This window comes from Narcine bancroftii, chromosome 3 (genome assembly GCF_036971445.1).
Source record: "Narcine bancroftii isolate sNarBan1 chromosome 3, sNarBan1.hap1, whole genome shotgun sequence".
Taxonomy (NCBI): Eukaryota; Metazoa; Chordata; class Chondrichthyes; order Torpediniformes; family Narcinidae; genus Narcine; species Narcine bancroftii.
In genome coordinates, this window is record NC_091471.1 from 114,052,153 (window position 1) to 114,074,586 (window position 22,434).

The window sequence follows — 22,434 nt, forward strand, 5'->3', positions numbered from 1 at the left end:
CAGTAATGCACTCACTCTTCATTGGCATGGTTAGTACTGAAAGACTATAAACCAACAGACATTAAACAGCCAAGCATGAACAGAGTCAAGAAGGATGAAGTGAACTGTGTCATTGCATACAAATGGAACAAATATTCCTTTCAAGCTGTACACAGGGGCAAAGGTCAATTTCATTAGTGAACATGACATCAGGGCAATGAAGATAAAGCAATAAATTCATATAAATCCTGTACTGCTCAAAGCCTACAATAGACAAAGAGCATTGACACAAAAGGTACTTGTAAACTCAAGATTAGTGGTTCTCAACCTTTTTGTTTCCACCCACATTAAGTAATCCCTGACTAATCACAGAGCACCTATGTCATAGGGAATACTTAAAGTGGTATAAGAGTGGAAAGAAAAAGGTTGAGAACCATTGCTCAAGGTGAAAGCAAAAGATAAAGAGCACCATCTCAGGTATGCAGTAGCCCCAGATGGACATGAATCACTGCTTGGTGACAAAGCATGTGAAAACTTAAGCCTAGTCAAGAGGGCGTACCACATTTAACAGCACCAATACATTGAACAGTGTAGAGGAAATACTGGATCAATTTCCAGACATCTTCAAAGGGTTTAGGGTTCTACCATTCACCTATAAGCTACAGTTAAATGAGGATGTACAGCCCCAAGGCAGGTTCCAAAGCCACTCAAAGGCTCAAGCAGGAAATCAACCAAATGACGCCACTAGGGGTCATAAATAAAGTGGAGGAGCCCATAGAATGGGTGAATTCAATGGTGTGTGTATCAAAAGAAAAACAATGTGTGCATGGACCCAAGGGACTTGAATGCCAATATCTTTCTTTCTTTGCCTTGGCTTCGCGGACAAAGATTTATGGAGGGGGTAAAAAGTCCACGTCAGCTGCAGGCTCGTTTGTGGCTGACCAGTCCGATGCGGGACAGGCAGACACGATTGCAGCGGTTGCAAGGGAAAATTGGTTGGTTGGGGTTGGGTGTTGGGTTTTTCCTCCTTTGCCTTTTGTCAGTGAGGTGGGCTCTGCGGTCTTCTTCAAAGGAGGCTGCTGCCCGCCAAACTGTGAGGCGCCAAGATGCACGGTTTGAGGCGTTATCAGCCCACTGGCGGTGGTCAATGTGGCAGGCACCAAGAGATTTCTTTAGGCAGTCCTTGTACCTTTTCTTTGGTGCACCTCTGTCACGGTGGCCAGTGGAGAGCTCGCCATATAATACGATCTTGGGAAGGCGATGGTCCTCCATTCTGGAGACGTGACCCATCCAGCGCAGCTGGATCTTCAGCAGCGTGGACTCGATGCTGTCGACCTCTGCCATCTCGAGTACCTCGACGTTAGGGGTGTGAGCGCTCCAATGGATGTTGAGGATGGAGCGGAGACAACGCTGGTGGAAGCGTTCTAGGAGCCGTAAGTGGTGCCGGTAGAGGACCCATGATTCGGAGCCGAACAGGAGTGTGGGTATGACAACGGCTCTGTATACGCTTATCTTTGTGAGGTTTTTCAGTTGGTTGTTTTTCCAGACTCTTTTGTGTAGTCTTCCAAAGGCGCTATTTGCCTTGGCGAGTCTGTTGTCTATCTCATTGTCGATCCTTGCATCTGATGAAATGGTGCAGCCGAGATAGGTAAACTGGTTGACCGTTTTGAGTTTTGTGTGCCCGATGGAGATGTGGGGGGGCTGGTAGTCATGGTGGGGAGCTGGCTGATGGAGGACCTCAGTTTTCTTCAGGCTGACTTCCAGGCCAAACATTTTGGCAGTTTCCGCAAAGCAGGACGTCAAGCGCTGAAGAGCTGGCTCTGAATGGGCAACTAAAGCGGCATCATCTGCAAAGAGTAGTTCACGGACAAGTTTCTCTTGTGTCTTGGTGTGAGCTTGCAGGCGCCTCAGATTGAAGAGACTGCCATCCGTGCGGTACCGGATGTAAACAGCGTCTTCATTGTTGGGGTCTTTCATGGCTTGGTTCAGCATCATGCTGAAGAAGATTGAAAAGAGGGTTGGTGCGAGAACACAGCCTTGCTTCACGCCATTGTTAATGGAGAAGGGTTCAGAGAGCTCATTGCTGTATCTGACCCGACCTTGTTGGTTTTCGTGCAGTTGGATAATCATGTTGAGGAACTTTGGGGGACATCCGATGCGCTCTAGTATTTGCCAAAGCCCTTTCCTGCTCACGGTGACCTCACCAAATGCCAATATAAAGACATAACATTATCAGATTTCAACCAGGGATGAAATTCCAAGTGAGATGGCTGGTGCAAAGTTTTTCACTAAATCAGACACATCCCAGGGCTCTGGCAAATAAAACTGCATGAAGATAGCACAAAATACTGTACAACTAATACACCATTTGGCCAATAGTCGTCCAAGGATGCCTTTTGGAATTTACTTAGCTGTGCAAATGTTCCAAAGGACATCATAGAAGGCATAAATGGGGTACGTGTATACATGGATGACATGATCCTATGGGGATCCACAAAAAAACAACACAACGAGAGGCTCAAAGTGCTACAATGCATCTAGAAATATAGATTAAAGTTAAACAGAGAAAAATGTCAGTTTGGTGTGAAGGAAATCACCTTACTGGGAGATAAACTGTCAGAGGCAGGTGTGAAGCCAGACAAAAGCAGTGTAAGCAATTTTAGAGATGCCCAGATCCAGTGACAAAAAAGGCATATTGAGAGTGCTGGGAATAATCAGTTTTATTGGAAAATTCATACCAAACCAGTCTTCCAAATCAATGTACCTGAGGAAGTTATTGCAGGACAAATGTGAATTAAAGTGGACAGCCAACCATGAAGAAGAATGGGAACAACTGAAGGCTATTCTAACTACAGAACCAGTACTTTTGTCATTCTTTGTCACATTCAGAAGGATGAAAATATTTACAGATGCTTCAAATGAAGGAATAGGTGATGTACTATTTCAGACTATATAATAAAATTGGGAGACCAGTAGCATTTGCATCAAGGAAAGTTCATATGCACAGATCGAGAAAAAGTGTCTAGGTCTAGTCTATGGACTTGTGAAATTCCAATTTTGTGTATGGTCTACCAACATTTGTGGCAGAGACAGATCATAAGCTATTAATAATGATAATCAAGAAAAAAATCTCAGTGAAATGTGGTCAAGCATCCAAAGACTGATGATTAAGCTACAACATTATGACTTTGAATTGGTGTATACACCAGGGAAACTTATTGTGCTAGCTGATGTGTTATCCAGGGCAACGATGCAGAGTGAAGCACACAATGAGAGTTCCAGAGACAGATGTAAATCTCCATGTGAACTTGATCACCAAATCTCTTCCTGTATCTGACATGAAATCCAAGCAGATCGCAGCTGAAACAGAAAAGGACACAGTTCTACAGAAGGTCATCAAGAATGTGAATGAAGGATGGTCTGGAGGTGAATGTCAGCCATACTACAACATCAGAACTGAGCTGAATGTTGTCAATGAGTTCTTACTCAGACAGAGCAGAATTGTCATTTCTCAATCACTGCAATAAGAGATGCTGAAAAGGGTGCATAAGGGGCACCTTGGAACATAAAAATGCAAGAGGAGGCCAGAACTACTGTTTCTTTGCCAGGGATTCATGCCGACATTGACAGGATGGGTTCCAGCTGTGAGACCGGTTTGAAACCAACACAAAACGGTCAAAAGAAACCATGATAATAACTGATGTACCAACAGAACCATGGCAGAAATTTGGGAATGATATGTTCCACATGGATGGAAAGAATTACTTGCTGGTTAGTGACCATTTATCAAACTATCCGGAGATTGTGCTGCTTTGTAATATGTCTGGTGTTTGTATGATCAAAAAATGAAATTGATCTACATTGACAATGGACCATGCTACAGTTGTAGAAATTTTCAGAACTTTGCAGAAGAGTATGATTTTCGATATGACTTCATCTGCATCCACAAACAGTAAAGCAAAGAAAGGAATTCACATTGTTAAAAATTTGCTCAAAAAAGCATTAGATGGATCTGTATCTAGCTCTATTGTGTTAGAGCTTCGCCACTTGAACATTGCATGTCATCTGCTTGCACTTCACACTTCCCTACTCTGCAGACCCAAAACAAAAACAGAGATGTCGAATAGAAACAAAAGAATTGGCAATGGAGATAAAAAGCAAAGTAAGACAAGTCAGCAAGAAGCTTAGGCCCACTGGCACAACATGAAACAGTGACCCCCTTTTCCACTGAGATCCCATTAAATTGATGTGTCAATGTTCCATGTTTAAAGCCAGGTCGGATCGTTCATACTGAACCAAGAAAAACCAGTTCAGTGCAACCTTTTACATAGGAACCAGCATCCTGGTGCAAAAGGAGCCGGGCCTGCAGCATTACAGTGTTGGTGTCCCGGGAAGGCGGGTAAGACTTTTACACAGGAGCCGATGCAAAACGCATCAGCTCTGATATTATGTACCTTGGAGGGCAAGTACTAAGATGAAAATGACATCTATCCTGGTTTCGACATGTTCACACAGATAAGTGAAGTGGTTAAAAGGAGTTTTTTGATTTTGTACACATTTCATAATTGTATTGTTTAACTTTCTTAATGTAAAAAATATCAATGAAAATATTTTAAAAAAAGGTAGTTAATTATTGTCTTTCAAGGGCAGTGCAAAAGAACCTTGTGAGACTCAAAGATTTCAAGATTCCAACACTTGGGACATAAAGGCCACTGTTCTGGAGGAAGCAAATCCAAGATCCTCCACTGTGTCAGAAAAGAGGAGGGTCAAATACTGAGGAGGAATTGAAAGAACCTGCTGAAAATGCAAGAGACACTGCAGGAATAGACAAATGCAGAAGAACCAGCCTGCACAGCAACAGAGGAAACACCACCAGTGCTGGACAGTCGTGGACCAGCAGAGTTGACACAAGCACCTGTGTTAAGAAGATCCACATGCAATATCAAAGCACCTGACAGGCAGAATCTCAAAAAGAAAAAGAACTGCACACTTAAAAAGATAGTGTTATTGATGTTGTGTTCACATTTGCGTTGAAGTTTAAATTGAAATGAAAACTATACTAATGTGATAGAGTACTAGTGATCCTCCTGACCACTAGAGGGAGTTGGAGACTAGTTTGTTGTAGCTCAGTTTGGATTCAAGATGGATGCCACCACACAGTCATGAATGAGTTCTATAGCTAATATAGTTGATTAAAAGAACCCAAGTTTCTTTATTACAATAAAAGAAACATCACACAATCCATCAAAACTTTAGAATTCACCTTGCTATATTAGAATCACCAATTATTATGGCAAATGTTGTACTCTATTCACTGTGAATAGTGGGAATCATTTAAAAAGGTTATCAGATCATTTTTCTTTTTAATGGAGCCATTATTTTCCATCCTCTAGAAAATGAGTATCAAAATGCATTTTCCTGCAATGATAGCAATATAATCAGGGCAGATTTTTAAAAAAAAATTAGAAATCAAACAGAAAATACTTTATAAACACTCAGCAAGTCAGGCAGCAGTGGCAGAAGAGTTCTATACTTGAATGGTTTATCGTTTTTCTTTCCATAAATGTTGCAAGACCTGCTGAAGGCATTGCATGCATTATCAAAGCATTGTTTGAAACTTCTGGTAGGTCTCACTTGTGCATCTGAGACAATTTCGTCTATAGCACCTCTGGATACTGGTCTGAGTATTTAAAATGCAGGAAGATGAAAAGCATGATGAAAACTATGCATTTTAGATAAGATTGGGTACCACCAGTTCAATAATTCCAGATTAAATGTTATGTTAAAGGTGAAGCAAAAATGAAATATTGTTTTCTTCAGTGGCTAGGATTGTTAAATTCAACAAACAGGTTACATTTGACTACATGTGGGTTACACACCAATACATCTTTGCCTTCTTCTGGATTTGGGTATTTGACAGTTGGAAACTCTGGATCAGGATCTTTCTGCTCTGGAACCGCAAGAGGAGGAGTGAAGTCGAACGCGGTGAAAGCTGCTTGAACAAATTCATGTCCAACTCCATGCACAGATGTGTGCACAAACTTAAGTTTGGTTCTTTTATTTATATCCCTAGATATTAAATATAAATTGAAGTTAGATTTAAAAAAGTCACAATTGAAAGCAGTGGTTTAATAAAAACAACAAAAAACGTAAAAATGAATTTAATATCAAAATATATATTCAATATTTGCAAATAACTGGTAATATTCAAAACTCAGTTAATTTGAGAGTTAAACTACATCCCAATTGTTGCTGCTGTGACAGATTATGAATATATTTTTGTTAGATAATTGTGGCAGTTTTTTTTAAGTGTAGGTCACAAATCTTATTTAAAAAACTGGAGCTCGGCTCATGCTAGACAGGCTGGTGCCAAGAACCTTTGCAAAAGCTTTGGAGAGTGCCCAAGAGACTTCACTAATAGATTGTTTTTACAAAAAGGCAACAGATGAAAGAACTCGGAGCCGCAGGCTGTCTGGAGTGGAACTTGCTGTTCTAAGAGGGTCATGTGGTTTTGAAAGCAGAGAGAGAGAAAAAAAAAGCATTTTCTCAGACAGCGATAGTATTCATTTCTACAGTTTTACAGTTCAGCAGCAGCTGGGACTGGAACAGGACAAGCTGGCAAGCTTGTGGAAAAAAAAATTTGGAAGATGGATTGTGAGTGCTTAGTTCAAGAGGAAAGGACTGGCTGACTAATGTTTCACTTGCAATACAAGAAACAAAAAGGAATTCTGTGGTGACCTGAAAGAAAAAGTTATCATCTGTAAAACCCTGATGGGACAAGTTTCTTCGGCAAGACACTGAAGTAGCTATTTACAAGGAATTAGTTGCAGGTGTCCAGGATTTCTCTCTGAAAACCAAGAAGAACCTTCCTGAGCGGTAACCATTTACCTTTCAAGCACCAAAGCCTGATGAATTTCATAAATGTTAAATTCTGTGCACAGTATAAGAATTGCTTGTAGCCAGTGAACGTGGAGGAATAAGAAGTGAGGTTGGATTGTGAATCAAAGAACTTAGAAATAGAAGGGGGTTAAGTTAGGTTAAACAAGTTAATAGTAATAAGTTAGGGTTTGATCCTGTTTTCATGTTTAAAGATAATTAAAAGCAACTTTTGTTTAAGAAACCATTTGTCTTCGTGAATATCTATTGTTGCTGGGTTTTGGGATCCTCTGGGCTCGCAACATTGCAGATATTGAAAATTAAGAGTCACAACTGATCTTGACTTGGGACTGTGAGAACAACTGTGAGCAAGTAGCTTCCAAGCAGTTAAATAGGCAGCAGAATCAATTGGATCTCTCAATTGGCCAATAAACTCCAAACAATAAAAGAGGGGAAGCACAAGCAGAGCAGGTAGTGTGTGAGTGGCTTAGGGCAGGAGTGGAATTTTGAGTCTTCAGCTAGTGAGGCTTCAGAGGCTGAGTTGGTGTGCAGGAGTTGACGCAAGCAAGGGCCACTCTACTCGAACAAAATGGATTCAGCAGATAGGCACAGGTTAGGACAAGTTTTATTTATCTTACATATTTTTTCCTCTAGTTATAGACAGTGAGAATAGCAGCAAGGGCAAGTGAATGCTCCTCTTGCAGAACATGGTTCATCAGCAGTTTATCTCTCTCGACTTCACAGAAGAAGTGGATCCAGCTGCAGCTGCTTACAAACTGTGTTAAGGAATTAGAGCTAGAGTTGAATGAACTCCAGATGACTCAGTGAGGCAGAGGGTGCACGAGGAAGGAGTTACAGGGACACTATCACATCTAGAAGGCAAGAGGAGGGTAACTGGGTAACAGTCAAGAGAGGGAAAGGGAGCATCCAGTCAGTGCAAGGCACCTCTATGGCCACTCCCCTCACTAACAATTATACTGGGGGGGGGGGGGGCAAACAACCTACTAGGGACAAGCCAAGGTAACCAGGTCTATGGCAAGGAGTGTGGTCTGGTAGCTAAGGAGGAAATGGAAGAGGCAAGCTGTAGGGATTCCATAGTTGGAGGAAGAGATAAGATATTCTGTGGAAGGGGTCAAAATTTCCAGATGGCATATGGTCTCCCTGCTGGCAGGCTCTGAGATATTAGTTAGAGTTCATGGCATTCTCAGGAGGGAGAGTAAGTAACCAGATGTCATGACCAATGACATAGGTAGGGTGAGGAGCCCCTGCAAAGAAAGTGCAGAGAGTTAGGCACTAGGTTGAAGGACAGAACCTCCAGGCTTGTGATCTCAGGATTGTTACTAATGCCACATGTTAGAGAGATTAGAAATAAGGATAATGCAGCTTAACAGGTGGTTAAAAACATGGTGCAGGAGGGAGGGCTTCATGTTACTTGATCATTAGGGTCTCTTCCAGCAAAGGTGGGATCTGTTTCAACAGGACGGTTTGCATCTGAACTGGAGGGGGCTAATATCCTTGCAGGAAAGTTTTTCAGTGCTGCTCCAGGGGATTTAAACTAGTTTTGCAGGGTGATGGGAACCAGAGTTCCAAAGCAAGGATGAAGTGAAGATTATATGTAATGCCAGAAGCAAAGGGTTGTACATGTTGGAAATTTTCGCAGGTATATCTATTTCAATGTAAGTATTGAAGGAAATATGATCTTAGAACAAGGATTGGAACATGGGATTATGACATTGTGGCCATTAGTGAAACTTGGCTGCAGGAGGGGCAGGACTGGAAGCTCAATGATCCAGGCTTCAGTTGTTTCAGACACAATAGTGCAAGAGGAATAAAAGGGAGAGAAATGACATTGCTCGTCTGGGAAAATATCATAGCTGTACTCCGACAGGACAGACCAGAGTGCTCGCCTACTGAGGGTTTATGGGTGGATCACACTCTTGAGGTTGTATTATAGACTGCCCAATGGTCAGTGAGAATTGAAGGAGAAAATCTTTAGAGAGATAGCAGACAGCTGCAGGAAACAAGGTTGTGATGGTAGGAGATTTTAATATTCCACATATTTACTGGGACTTCCATATTGTAAAGGGCTGGATGCTTGGAGTTTGTCAAATATGTTCAGGAATATTTTCTAATTTAATTTATAGAGGTACAAACTCAAGAGAATGCAAAACTGGATTTCCTATCAGGGAATGAGACAGGACAGGTGACAGAAGCATATATAGGGGAACATTCTGGGTCCAGTGATCATAATGCCATTAGTTTCAAGTTAATTATGGAGAAGGATAGGTCTGGACCACAAGTTGAGATTCTAAATTGGAGAAAGGGCAACTTTGAGGAAATGAGAAAGGATCAAGAATGCATGGACTGGAATCAGTTGGTTTTGGCCAAGAATATGCGAGGTAAGTAGAGGACCTTCAAAGGGGAAATTTTGAGAGTACAGAGTTTGTATGTTCCTGTCAGGATCAAAGACAAGGTTAGAAGGGCATAGGGAACCTTGGTTCGAAGGATACTGGGAATCTGATTCAGAAGAAGAGAGTTGTATAGCAGATACAGGCAATGCAGAGCAAATTAGGTTCTTGAGGCATAAAAAAATTAAAGAAAAACTCAAGAAAGAAATCAGGAAGGCTAAAAGATTCAAAGTTACTTTGGCAAACAATGAGGAGGATAATCGTAAGGGTTTCTACAGGTATATGAAGAGCAAAATGAAAGTAATAGACAAAATTGGTTCCTTTGAAAATCAGAGTGGTCGGCTATGTATGGAGCCAGGAGAGATGGGAGAGATCTTAAATAGGTTTTATACATCAGTATTTACTCAGGAAACTGGCACAGAATCTAGGGAAGCAAGAAAACAAGCAGTGAGGTCATGGTTAAAGATTAAAGAGGAGGAGGTGCTTGCTGTCCTAGAGTTTGTCAAATATGTTTTAGGAAAGTTTTCTAAATCAATAATCGAGGTACAAACTCAAGAGAGAGCAGCAATGGATAAATCCCCAGGGTCTGACATGATATTCCCTTGGACTTTGAGGGAGGGCAAGTGAAGAAATCGCAGGGTCTCTGGCAGAAATATTTAAAATGTCCTTAGCCACAGGTATAGTGCCAGAGGATTGTTCCATTGTTTAAAAAAAGACTCCGAAAGTAACCCAGGAAATGAAAGGCCAGTGAGCCTGATGTCCATAAAAGGTAAATTACTGGAAGATGTTTGAAGAAATCGGATATTCAAGTATATGGAAAGCTAAGGATAGATTAGGGGCAGCCAACTTGGGTTTGGGCATGGTCATGTTTAACCAGTCTTATATAGTTTTTCAGAGGTTGCCAGGAAAGTTGATGAAGGAAGGCCGTGGGTGTTGTCTACATGGACTTTAGAAAGGCTTTCGACAAGGTCCCACGTGGAAGGCGAGTCAGGAGGTTTCAGGTGCTCAGTATTCATGGTGAAGTAGTGAATTGGATTTGATAATGGTGGGACAGGAGAAACCAGAGAGTAGATGGTGGATGATTACTTCTCAGACTGGAAGACTGTGATTAGTGGTGTGCCTCAGATATTGGCACTGGGACCATTGTTGTTTGACATCTATATCAATGATCTGGATAATAATGTGGTAAATTTGATTAGTAAGTTTGTAGATGACAAAGATTGGAGGCATTGTGGACAGCGAGGAAGGCTTTCAAAACTTGTAGAGGGATCTGGACCAGCTGGAAAAATGGACTGAAAGATGGCAGACAAAAATGAGTTGTTGCATTTTGGAAAGACAAACCTAGAAAGGACATACATGATAAATGGTATGGCACTGAGGAGTAAACAGAGGGATCTGGGAATACAGATACATAATTCTCTGAAGCAGTGTCACAGGTAAATGGGGTTGTAGAAAGAACTTTTGGCATATTGGCCTTCAAAGATCAAAGTGTTGAGTATAGTAGTTGGAATGTTATGGTAAAGTTATACAAGACATACGCGAGGCCAAATTTGGAAAATTATGTGCAGTTTTGGTCACCTAACTACTGGAAATATATCAATAAGATAGAAGGAGTCCAGAGAAGATTTACTAGGTGTTGCTCAGTGTTATGGGCCCAGAGCTCCCCAAAACTCAGCAGCAATAGAAATTCACCAAAACAAATGGTTACTTAAAGAAAAGTTGCTTTTAATATTTTTTTAAACATAAAAGCAGGATCAAACTTTAACTTATTACTATTAACTTAACCTCACCCCCCCCCCCTTCTAATTCTAAGCACTTGTGTGTGTAATGTGTACACGTTCAGGAAAGTTCATTGATTCATGGTCCAATCTCACTCCTCCAAGTTCACTGGTATCAGGTAATTCTTATACTGTGCACAGAATTTAAGATTTATGAATTTTCACCAGGTTCTGGTGCTTACAGGTAAATGGTTACCGCTCAGGAAGGTTCTTGTTGATTTCAGAGAGAGATTTGTTGCTCATTGGACAAAGACAAACTGATTCCCTCCGATCAGCCACTTCAGTCTCTTGCCAAAGAAACTTGCCCCATCATGGGTTTTCTCAAATGATAACCCCCTTCTTCCAGGTCACCACAGAATTCCTCTTGTTTCCCTCATTTCAGGGGAAACAGTCTAGCCAGCCATGTCCTCTTGTATAGATGACAAGGGTTTTCTACAGGCTGAACTCAGAACTCACAACCCATCTTCATAATGGGATCTTCAACAAGCCTGCTATGCTGCAGCCTCAAAAAGCCACTGCAGAACTGTACTCTCTCACAAGAATCACATCTTCTTCCTCTCTCTGTCTTTGCAAAAGTACAGGTGCTTCAATGTCTCACTTTCAGCAAAACTCGCATTTTAAATGGGATTTCTTTTATGAAATGTTTGTTTGTGAAGTGACCTACACTAAACCCCCACAATCACCCTCTTAAAAACTTTTTATATAATATAATACCCCGTTACACCAGACTTCAGAAACTGTGCTACAGGGAAAAGTTAAACAGGTTCAGACTTTATTCCCTGGAGCATAGAAGAACAAGGGGAGATTTGATAGAGATATTTAAATTATGAGGGTAGAGATAGAGTAAATGCAAGTAAGCTTTTTCCATTGAAGTTAAGTGATTCCAAACCAGAGGACATGGGGAAACATTTGGGGGAACTTATTCACATAGAAGTGGTGGGAGCATGGAATAAGCTGCCAGCTGAAATGGTACTCAAAGGTATCATTTCAACATTTAAGAAGAATTTGGACAGTAACATGGGTATGGAGGGCTATGAACTGGGTGCAGGTCAGTGGGACTAAGCAGAATAATGGTTCAGCACAAACTATAAAGGCCAAAGGGCCTGTTTCTATGCTGTAATGTTCTATAGTTGTTAATAGTGAATTCCAGGTCTCAACCTCATTTTGAATAAAATTCAAAACATTAATTAAATAATAGCCCGCCTAGAAGAACAAAGGGTCCGGACAAGAGAGGACTGAGGAAAAAGGACTGAGGATAGCTTTCACAAATATCAACTACAAAAGATGCTGAGTGGGAAATACATGATGGTGGAGTGAAGGACAAGTACATGTCATTAGAGGAGTGAAAATATGGTAATTTCCATGGTATTACCACACTGATCGCTTTCTGAAAAGCAAAACTTTGAAATACAAGTAGGGATGCTGGAAATAGCTGCAAAGAAGGTCCTTTTGGGATCGAAACAGACATCATTTGTGGTTGTATTCTAACTCTTAAAATTAATCAAGAAATATGACATATTTTAAGTTGAAGTTTCAGGGAAGGAAAAACACAAGCAGAAAACACAGCATGTAGAGAGATACACCTTGCTCTGCTGAATATTGCTGGCATTTTCTGTTTATGTTTCAGCTCCACATCTTTTGTAAGGGCGCAGCAACTTCAGATAAAACTAAATTTGTTCTTGGACAATTACTCCAATTCTTATCGGTCAAGGCTGACAATTAATCTTCTCAACTAGTTCCCCCCCCTCCCACAAATATCAAATAATAACATTTGTATGGATACTGACCTGTAAAAGCAATGCTTTTGCAAACATTCAAAATATTTAATTTTCATATTTTCATAAGGATCTTTAATGAGGGAACTGCAGTCGACAAGCTTGTCATTCCACGACTCTAACCAAGGCTCCTCATTTTCTTCAATGGCTTTTGAGATTTCTTTATCATGAGGTGAAATAATCTGAGCTCCATTTTCCCAGTAAACCTGACAATTACCAATAAACCAGATTTGTTCCAAGATTCAGAAACATGGATTAGTGAATGAACAATTCAAAACAAAACTGACATGCATGGTGTGCTCTGAAAAAAGTGTTAATGTCATACCAGAGAATAAGCAAGACCAGTCCAAAAGATCTTTCCTATACAAACTAATGCAGGATGTGGGGATGAAGCCGAAAATGTTTAATTCACAAGAAAATGCCTGGAGTTTTCAATTCAAGTAAAAATTGTTATTCTGTCAGATAGGATACACAGAAAATGTAAATTTAGACATACAGCATGCTTACAGGGCCTTCTGGCCCTCAAGACCATGCTGCCCAAATATCCAAATTAACCTACAACTCTAGTATGTTTTGAAAAAGGTGGAAGGAAACCCACACAGACATAGGGAGAACATACAAACTCCTCTCAGTCAACGCCGGGTTTGAACCTGGGCTACTAGTGTTGAATTAGCATTGCTCTAACCGCTTCACTAACCATGCTGGATAGTATCAAAATTGTTATTACAAAGGCCTCATTTGGCTCGAAGTGTGAAAATGCTGATTGCTGTAAAAACACAGAAATGCTGGAGGAACTCAGCAGGTCTTACAGCTCATTTACCCTGTCAAGTCTATGCCAGCTCCATGGACGTTCAGCGACTCTGGGACACTATTTTGCTTCTGTTTCTCTGATTGCAAGGGGTGCGGGGCAATTAGTGCCGATGGCAAATCTTTATCTGCCTTAGAGTAGACTAAAGGAAATTTTATGTAATATCACATTTTTTTTGTTTTATTAAGAAAAGAATCTTGAATAACTTATTTCCCCAATTCAATGATTGGGGAAAAGCACATGATACAATAGGGAGAAAAGTATTATTTTTATTTGCTGCCAACAATTTAAGAAACATTATCCATTCACTGGATAAACTACTAATTTCCTCTACAACTGTGGGTGGCACATGTGGCGTAGCAGTTAGCTCAACATCTTTACAGTGCCAGTAATCAGGACTGGGGTTCGAATCCCGCACTGTCTTTCAGGAGTTTGTACGTTCTCCCCGTGTCTGGGTGTGTTTTCCCTGGGGAATCCTCCCACTGTTCAAAACATACTGGAAATGTAGTTTAATTGGTAAATTAAGTGGCGTGGACTTGTGGGCCGAAATGGCCTGTTGCTGTGCTGCATGTCTAAATATTAAAATAAAATAAAATTTAAATTAAATTTAAAACAACTTAAAATATTTTAGCATGCACACCAATGAAAAATTGTAGAACCATGAAAAATGAATAATGCAACATTTATGCATTACACTAAAGTGCAAGGTAACAAAAAATAAAAACAATTCTATGAAGCAAGGAACTTAACTTTATCTCTACAAATTAATAGATTATGAACATTGCTATTAATATTTAGAGATACAGTAAAGTATCAGGTCCTTCTGGCAGTTCAGCCTCAACTTCCAAAAACACCCATGAGACCAATTAACTTAGAAAACCTTTAGGTCCTTGGAATGTGGGAAGCAACCAGAGTACCTAGAGATAGCACATTTCAGGGCTGTGCGCTCAGCCCCCCACTCCTGTTCATGCTACTGACCCATGACTGCAACACCACATCCAACCCCAACAGTGTTATCAAGTTGGCAGGTGACAACAGTAGTTGGTCTTATCAGCAACAACAATGAGTTGCAACAAACAAAAGATGGAAAATCTTCTGATTATAGTGTGAGAACAATCACCAAGAGTCTCAACGTAGACAAGACGAAAAAAATGATCGTGGACTTCAGGAGGACCAGGAACTGACCATCTTCCACTACACATCAAAAACTCTGTAGTAGAGAGTGGAGAGCATCAGGTTGCTAGTTCACTTCACTGGTGACCTATTGTGGGCACTCAACATCTCCTCACTTGTCACGAAGATGCAAAAAAGACTGCATTTTCTGTGAAGACTATAGTAGCCTTGACTTAACAGATACTAAAACTTACAAACTCCTTACAGACAGTGCCAGTTTTGACCAAAGTTGCAAGCACTGTAAAAGTGTTGCACTGACTGCTATGCCAACCATCCTGCCTTTAAAATAAAACACCAGAGATGGAAAAAATGTTGTAAAACAGCAAAGTTTGCAGACACAGTTACATACTGAAAAATACATAAGTGCTTGAGAAACTCAGCAGGTTGCAGCATCTATAGAAAGTAAAGGGTAATGAACATTTTGGCCCTGAGCCTTTTGATAAGGTGTGAGCAAAAATGACAGGCACCTGAATAAAAAGATGGGGGGAGGAAGTGAAGTAGGAAGGGGCAGAGGAAGGGCTACTGGCCAACAGGCAAGAGATCATTGGTGAGAGGATAGAGAAAAATGTCAAGAAATGATGGGGAGGGGGATAGCAGGGGAGAGAGTAGCTCTCTGAATGGACAGGGAAGGGCAAGGGGTTCTTGAGGAAAGGAGAGAGGGATAGGCAGAGTCAGGGGAAGGCCTTAACAGAAACTAGTGAAGTTGATGTTAAAGCCGTCTGATTGGAAAGTTCTCATATGGAATACAAGGTGTTCTTCCTCCAATTTTAGGGTAGGATCGGTTTGGCAGTGCACGAGGCCATGGAAAGACACATCAGTCTGTGAATGGTATGTGGAATTGGAATGGGATGTGGAATTGAAATGGTTGGCCACTTCGAAGTCCCTGCTATTGCAGCAGACACAATAAAGATGCTCAACCAAATGATGTCCCAGTCTACGCTCAGTCTTGCTGAAGTTAAAGGAGGCCACAACAGAGCACCAAATGCAACAGATGATTCCTGCAGATTCACAAGTGTTGCTTCACTTGGAAAGATTGTTTGCAGCCCTCAACGGTGGTGAAGGAGGATGTGTACATTTCTTGCAGTCACAGGTCGAGGTATTAACAGGGTGATTAGTGGCAAGAGATGAGTGTCACAGAGGGAGTGGGCCCTGTAGAAAGTGGAGAGAAGACATGTCTAATTGTGGGATCACGTTGTAGGAGACAGCAATTGCGGAATAGTTCTCTGCATAGGCATTAGGTTGCAACAGTCAATCCTGTAAATAAAAAACCTAACTTTGGTCCAATTAATGTCAGTTTACTGTTAAAGTGCATGTCAATTTTTGAATTTTATAAAGGGTGCTAAAACTGCAATAGTTTAGCTCATGATGAAGAACCTAATGAAGAAAACAGGAAATAAGAATACAAATTTAAATGCAAAAAATGTAAAATATCTTAGAGCTCCACAAAAATATGCTTCAAGAAATAAAAACCGATGCAGAATTTATGTTTATTGTCTTCTTCTTTGGCTTGGCTTCGCGGACGAAGATTTATGGAGGGGGTAAAAGTCCACGTCAGCTGCAGGCTCGTTTGTGGCTGACAAGTCCGATGCGGGACAGGCAGACACGGTTGCAGTGGCTGCAGGGGAAAAATGGTTGGTTGGGGTTGGGTGTTGGGTTTTTCCTCCTTTGCCTTTTGTCAGTGAGGTGGGCTCTGCGGTCTTCTTCATAGGAGGTTGCTGCCCGCCAAACTGTGAGGCGCCAAGATGCACGGTTTGAGGTGAGATCAGCCCACTGGCGGTGGTCAATGTGGCAGGCACCAAGAGATTTCTTTAGGCAGTCCTTGTACCTTTTCTTTGGTGCACCTCTGTCACGGTGGCCAGTGGAAACCTCGCCATATAACACGATCTTGGGAAGGCGATGGTCCTCCATTCTGGAGACGTGACCCACCCAGCGCAGCTGGATCTTCAGCAGCGTGGACTCGATGCTGTCGACCTCTGCCATCTCGAGTACTTCGACGTTAGGGATGAAAGCGCTCCAATGGATGTTGAGGATGGAGCGGAGACAACGCTGGTGGAAGCGTTCTAGGAGCCGTAGGTGGTGCCGGTAGAGGACCCATGATTCGGAGCCGAACAGGAGTGTGGGTATGTTTATTGTATTTTCTTAGATAATTACAAAAACTCAAGATAAATGAGATCTCATATGCTCTTACAAACATGACTGAAGATATTACACTATTAAGTTGAATGAATATTGAACAAGATGTATGGTGCAGTTTATTTTTCAGAGTATATTTTGTACATCACAGCAATTGACTAAACCTAGAAATTGGACTTTTCAACAAGTTTTGTTTTGTATTTACAGCAAGGTGGAAGCAGATTCTGGCCATTTAAATCCATTCTGCCCAATTACACCCTAATTAACCTACAAACCCAAATGTTTTGGAGGGTAGGAGGAAATGTGAACACCCAGGGAAAATCCATGTAAACACGGGGAGAATGTACAAACTCCTTACAGACATTCTAACTTGGGTTGCTGCTGCTATAATAGCATCGGGCTAACCATTACACTAACTGTTTCAGAAACAAAAAAATACACTGAATACAATTAAATTAGTTGAACAAGAAAATTTAATTAGCTACAGAAGCAAATATGAACCCAACAGGATCCTCTATAAAGCTTTATTATCTATAAAGCTTTATTATCTATAAAGCTTTATTATCTATAAATGCCATGCATTTTTGTTGGTGCTACTGCTTAAGGAAGAAATATTCCTTTTATAATTTCTCAGCTTTTAGTCATCAAAAGGAATGCAGAAATCCCATTTGTGCCAATGCTAGCTCAGTGCAGTACAGAAGCCTTACTAAAGCTAGTCACGTGTGGAGATACAAGACTTTAGAGGCTGAAAAGGGGCAGGGTGGGGTGGGGGGGGGAGGTGAGTGGTGGAGAAAAACAGAATGCTGCTTTAAGACTGATGCCCTGGCTTCCTCTATGGATGTTACCATCTCCAAAGAGTTCTTCCAGCATTCTGTTTTTGGCTCATAATATGTGGGATCATCTCATTTCACTGTCAGTGTACATATGGCTGAAGAATGGGATGTAAAAAAAAAAGCACATTTAAATATTTCACACAAACAAATTCATAAAATTTATCAATTCAAATTTATAGATTCAATTTTGTCAATCTGCCATGACAATTCACAGCATTCTTGTACTCTAGTTCCATTAACATTGCTGGACAATAACCATCTCCACAAATCATTGCAGAAACTCAACAGTTCATAATGTATGCAAGCCTGGAGAAAAATTGAACTGATTTAATCAACTGAAGAACTTAGATAAAGTGTAGAAATGCACAAATAACTGCATGATTACCTTATAACCATTGTCCTGCTTGGGGTTGTGAGATGCCGTTACCATTATTCCAGCACATAATTTCAACTGTGACACAGTAAAGGGCTAGAATGAATTGAGAGAAAAATTATATTTAAAAGGAGGAATTTTAACCATGCTTTCGTCAATTAAACTATTAGCAGAAATTCAAATGAATCAGTTGACAAACTTAAAAATTGCAACTTACTATATCATTTTTTAAAAAAAGTGTATTTATAGAGTTTTCAATAATGGATCTTAGTAATTACCACATGGAACAACACAGTAGTTCCTTGGGCCCACAATGGTTGTGCTGACCTACAATAACCAACTCCATATCCATCTAGCCCTTTCTTCCCTCACAGCCCATAACCCACCATTTTCCTAACATTCACGTGTCTTTCAATTAATCTTTTAAATGTCCTCATTGTACTAGGCACACCCCCCCCCCCCCAAAAAATGTATTCGAGTGCACCCATGACTCTCACTTCCAATCACCCTGTAACTGATGGCAGTTATTAATTCCTTGCTCAGATGCTCCATTACTCTGTTCGGTTCAGCTCCTGATTCACCTATGTGATCCCTAATACACTAAGGATATATTTAAAACAAAATCCAAATTCAATTGACAAAAACTGAATTTTGTTACAATACTACATTTGAATTATTTAAAGAACATTTGATAACAATGAACTAAATTTTTTTAAGAGGTTCAATTTCATTAATTCAATATCCTCTGAAGATGGAGAAATCCAATCTGCTGGAGGAACTCTGTAGGTTGAACAGCAGTGGAAAAAAATTGACATTTGAGGCCACAACCCTTTATCAAGGCAGAGTGTAGAGGGAAGATAGCTGATATGAGGACAGCGTGGGAAAGGTTGGAAAGGAATCCGTAGGGGATTAGTGAATCAGGCATCAGTGAAGCAGAATAGACAGAGGCAGATGCCAAAGGGATAGAAGCAAAAGAAACAAAGGTGAGGAAGATCAGTCATGAGGTGGGTGATAGAGACAAATGTTGCCAATACTGATTTAGTGAGACCACATGGAACAAAGGGAGTGGGGGAAAGAATTCAGTGGAGAAAAAATATGTGGAAGAGGACAGAACTGAAGATGGAAGAGGGCAAAATAGCTTGGAAAAGAGCTGAAATTGGAAAATTCAATGTTTTTATCAATGGACTGTTGACTGGCCAGGTTGAATACGAGCTGTTAATCCTCTAGTTTATGTGAGACCTCACTCTGGCAGTGATGGCGGACAGATCAGTGAGGGAACATGACAGAACAGCATGCAAATGGGAAGGCAGGATAGCCACTGCATGCTCAGTAAAACAGTCCCCCAAGTCAGTATAATCACACCACTGGGAGCACTGAATGTAGTAGATGAGATTGGAGGAAGTGCATACAAGTCTGTCTGCCCTGGGTTCCTGGATGGCAACAAGGGTAGAGATTCAAGAACAAGCATTACACCTCCAGCAGGTGATTGCTCCAAAATGTTTTATAATTTGCCACCTCTCTCACCTAAGAATTTTAAGATCACGTTCAAGTTCCATTCTGAGGAATGAATAATTCATTTATTTTATTGTACATATGCTTACTGATTGCAATATGATCCTTGCCATTTTTGAGATAAAATGGCAATTCAAGGTTCAATACAAAATGCTAAGGCAACTCAGCAGGCTAGATAGCATCTATGGAGGCCCATAAACAATCACATATCAGGGCAAAACACTTCATCAGGACTGACAAAAGGACAAAAGACATAATCAAAGTGTGGGGGAGGAGTCCAAACTGGCAGTTAATAAGTGAATACAGGTGAGAGGGGGAAGAAATGGGGGGAGAAAAACTCAGAGGTGATAGGAGGAAGAGCCAGAGGGCCAAGGAATACAAGTAGAGAACAGTGGATCGTGGTGTGAAGGGAAGGAGGTGGGAGCAAGAGGAAGGAAGTATCCCTCAATTCAATGTTCTTTTATTTTCACACACACAATATTTGTTTTTCTGTGCTTGCCCTGAAAAGGAACACAAAGAAGCACCGACAGTCCAATGCCTTTAGCAAGACGAGAAAGAGAAGCAAAAGGGTTTTTTCAGATATACTGAATGTTGGCTGACCCAGACACTTTTCCCAGCAGACCCATCATGTCTGTGCGCATCTGCCCCATTGAATTGGTCTCCGCTTACCTCTACTCTTGTTTTGTCCTTCCACACCTACATCCAGGACATTTCACACACCCTCCATCACTTCAACAACTTCTAGTTCCCGGAACTTGATCACCTCACATTTTCCATGGACATCCAATCCCTATACACCTCAATTCTGGACAATAGATCCAACCAGCCCCCCTCCACCCCACCCTCCTCTATCTGGCAGAACTTGTCTTTACCCTCCACAATTTCTCCTTTGACTCATCCCACCTTCTTCAGGTTAAAGGGGTAGCCATGGGTACCTGCATTGGCCCTAACTACTCCTGCCTTTTTGCTGGCTACGTGGAGCAATCCATGCTACATACCAACACAGGCAAGCACCCTCAACTCTTCCTCCATTACATTGATGACTACTTTGATCATGCCTCAGGCACCCATGATTAGCTCATTGACTTCATCCACTTTGCTGCCAACTTGCATCCTGACCTCAAATTCACTTGGTCCATCTCCAGCAACACTCTTCCTTTACTTGATTTCTCTGTCGCTATCTTGGGACAGACATCTTCCACAAACCCACCACACCCATAGCTACCTAGACTATACCTCTTCCCTCCCTGTCCCCTTTAAGGATTCCATTCCATTCTCTCAATTCCTCCATCTCATCTGTACCCAGGATGAGGACCTCCAAGCTGGATCAGAGATGTCCTCCTCCTTCAAACTGTGCTCATTCACATATCCTCCATTACCTGCACATCTAATCTTGAACCCTCCACAAGGACAGAATTCCTTGTCGTCATCTACCACCCCACCAACCTCTACATCCAACACATCTTCCTCCACCATTTCCGCTACCTATTACGTGATCCGATCACTAGACACATATTCCCCTCACCTCCCCTCTCTGCCTTCCAAAGGAATGGCTCCATCTGTGATTACCTTGCTCATTCCTTCCTTCCCACCAAATTTCCCTTGGGACCTATCCTTGTGATGACAAGAGATGCTCTACTTGTGCCCACATGTTCTCCCTCACCATCATTTGGGGCCCCAAACAGTCCAAGTAATATTTAACTTGTGAATCTGCAGGGGTCATCTACTGCATCTGGTGCTCTCATTGTGGTCTCCTCTCTATCTGAGAGGCTGGACACAGACTGGGAGATTGCTTTGTTGGGCGCCTCGGCTCTGTCTGTCACAATAGTGTGGACTCCCAGTGGCCACCCATTTTAATTCCCCATCCCATTCCCTTGTTGATGTGTCTGTCCATGGTCTCATGCACTGCCAGAGACCACCCTCAAATTGGAGAAAAACCTATTCTTCTGACTGGGCACCCTCCAATCAGATGGCATTAATATTGATTTCTCTGGCTTTTGTTAAATGCCCACCTTCCCTCCCCCCAGTTGTCTCTCCTTTCTCAGAGAAATAATAAATTCTCACCACTTTCATCATATCCAATTAACAACTTTTGTTGGTCTGTATTCCTTCCCTAGCCAGCACTGTCCGTATTCTGATATTTCCTGTATTTTACTCATTCTGCTTATTCCTTAAATAAGAGATCAGGCCCAAAACATCAGCAATACATCTGTCTCTTATGGATGCAGGAAGACTGGCTAAGTTCCTCTAGCATTTCGTTGTGTTTTTATTACAATCACCGTGTCTGCAGACCTTCGTGTTTCACTCACATCCTTCAATACCACTACCTCCTGCACAATGTAACTTTCATAGACTTTCTGCTTCCTTTACATTCCAGGCATCTAAGTTGGTCCAACGTGACTGGCAAGCTATCAGCACCTGAGATCCTTTGGAAGAATCCCAGTCCCAATATCTGGTTCCCAGAGGCCAGTCACCAGCAGCCCACGACCTGGTCCAAGGCCTTAATGTAGTGAACACCACGCTGGACGGCTGCTGAGGTCCCCAACCCTGTAGGGTCCTCTCCCAGGCTTCTCCCACTTTGGAGCCCTGTGCCAGTACGCAGTTTTCCAACCCCACAAACCCTGTGGACTCGTCTGATTTGCACAAGCTCCGTCATCTTGGTAACAGTTCTCAATGGTCTTCAGTGTATAAAAGCAAACATTGCCAGCCCCTATTACAGACAGTTTAAAATTGAACAGGATGCGCAGGCAATAGGATCTCGCAAAGGAGTGCTGAAGATTGTGTCT

The 22,434-nt window shown here is 41.5% G+C and overlaps 1 protein-coding gene across 1 annotated transcript in view; it reads right to left on the bottom strand.

The window, feature by feature from the left end:
- The window catches only part of pgm2 (phosphoglucomutase 2), a 79,486-nt gene that overhangs the window by 40,227 nt on the left and 16,825 nt on the right, over positions 1-22,434 (bottom strand). Inside the window, exons 5-7 of the mRNA XM_069924969.1 lie at positions 18,149-18,232; positions 12,829-13,022; positions 5,859-6,048 (exon numbers count right to left, since the gene is read on the bottom strand). Of these exons, the coding sequence (XP_069781070.1) occupies positions 5,859-6,048; positions 12,829-13,022; positions 18,149-18,232 (468 nt within the window). The remainder of the gene's footprint in view (positions 1-5,858; positions 6,049-12,828; positions 13,023-18,148; positions 18,233-22,434) is intronic.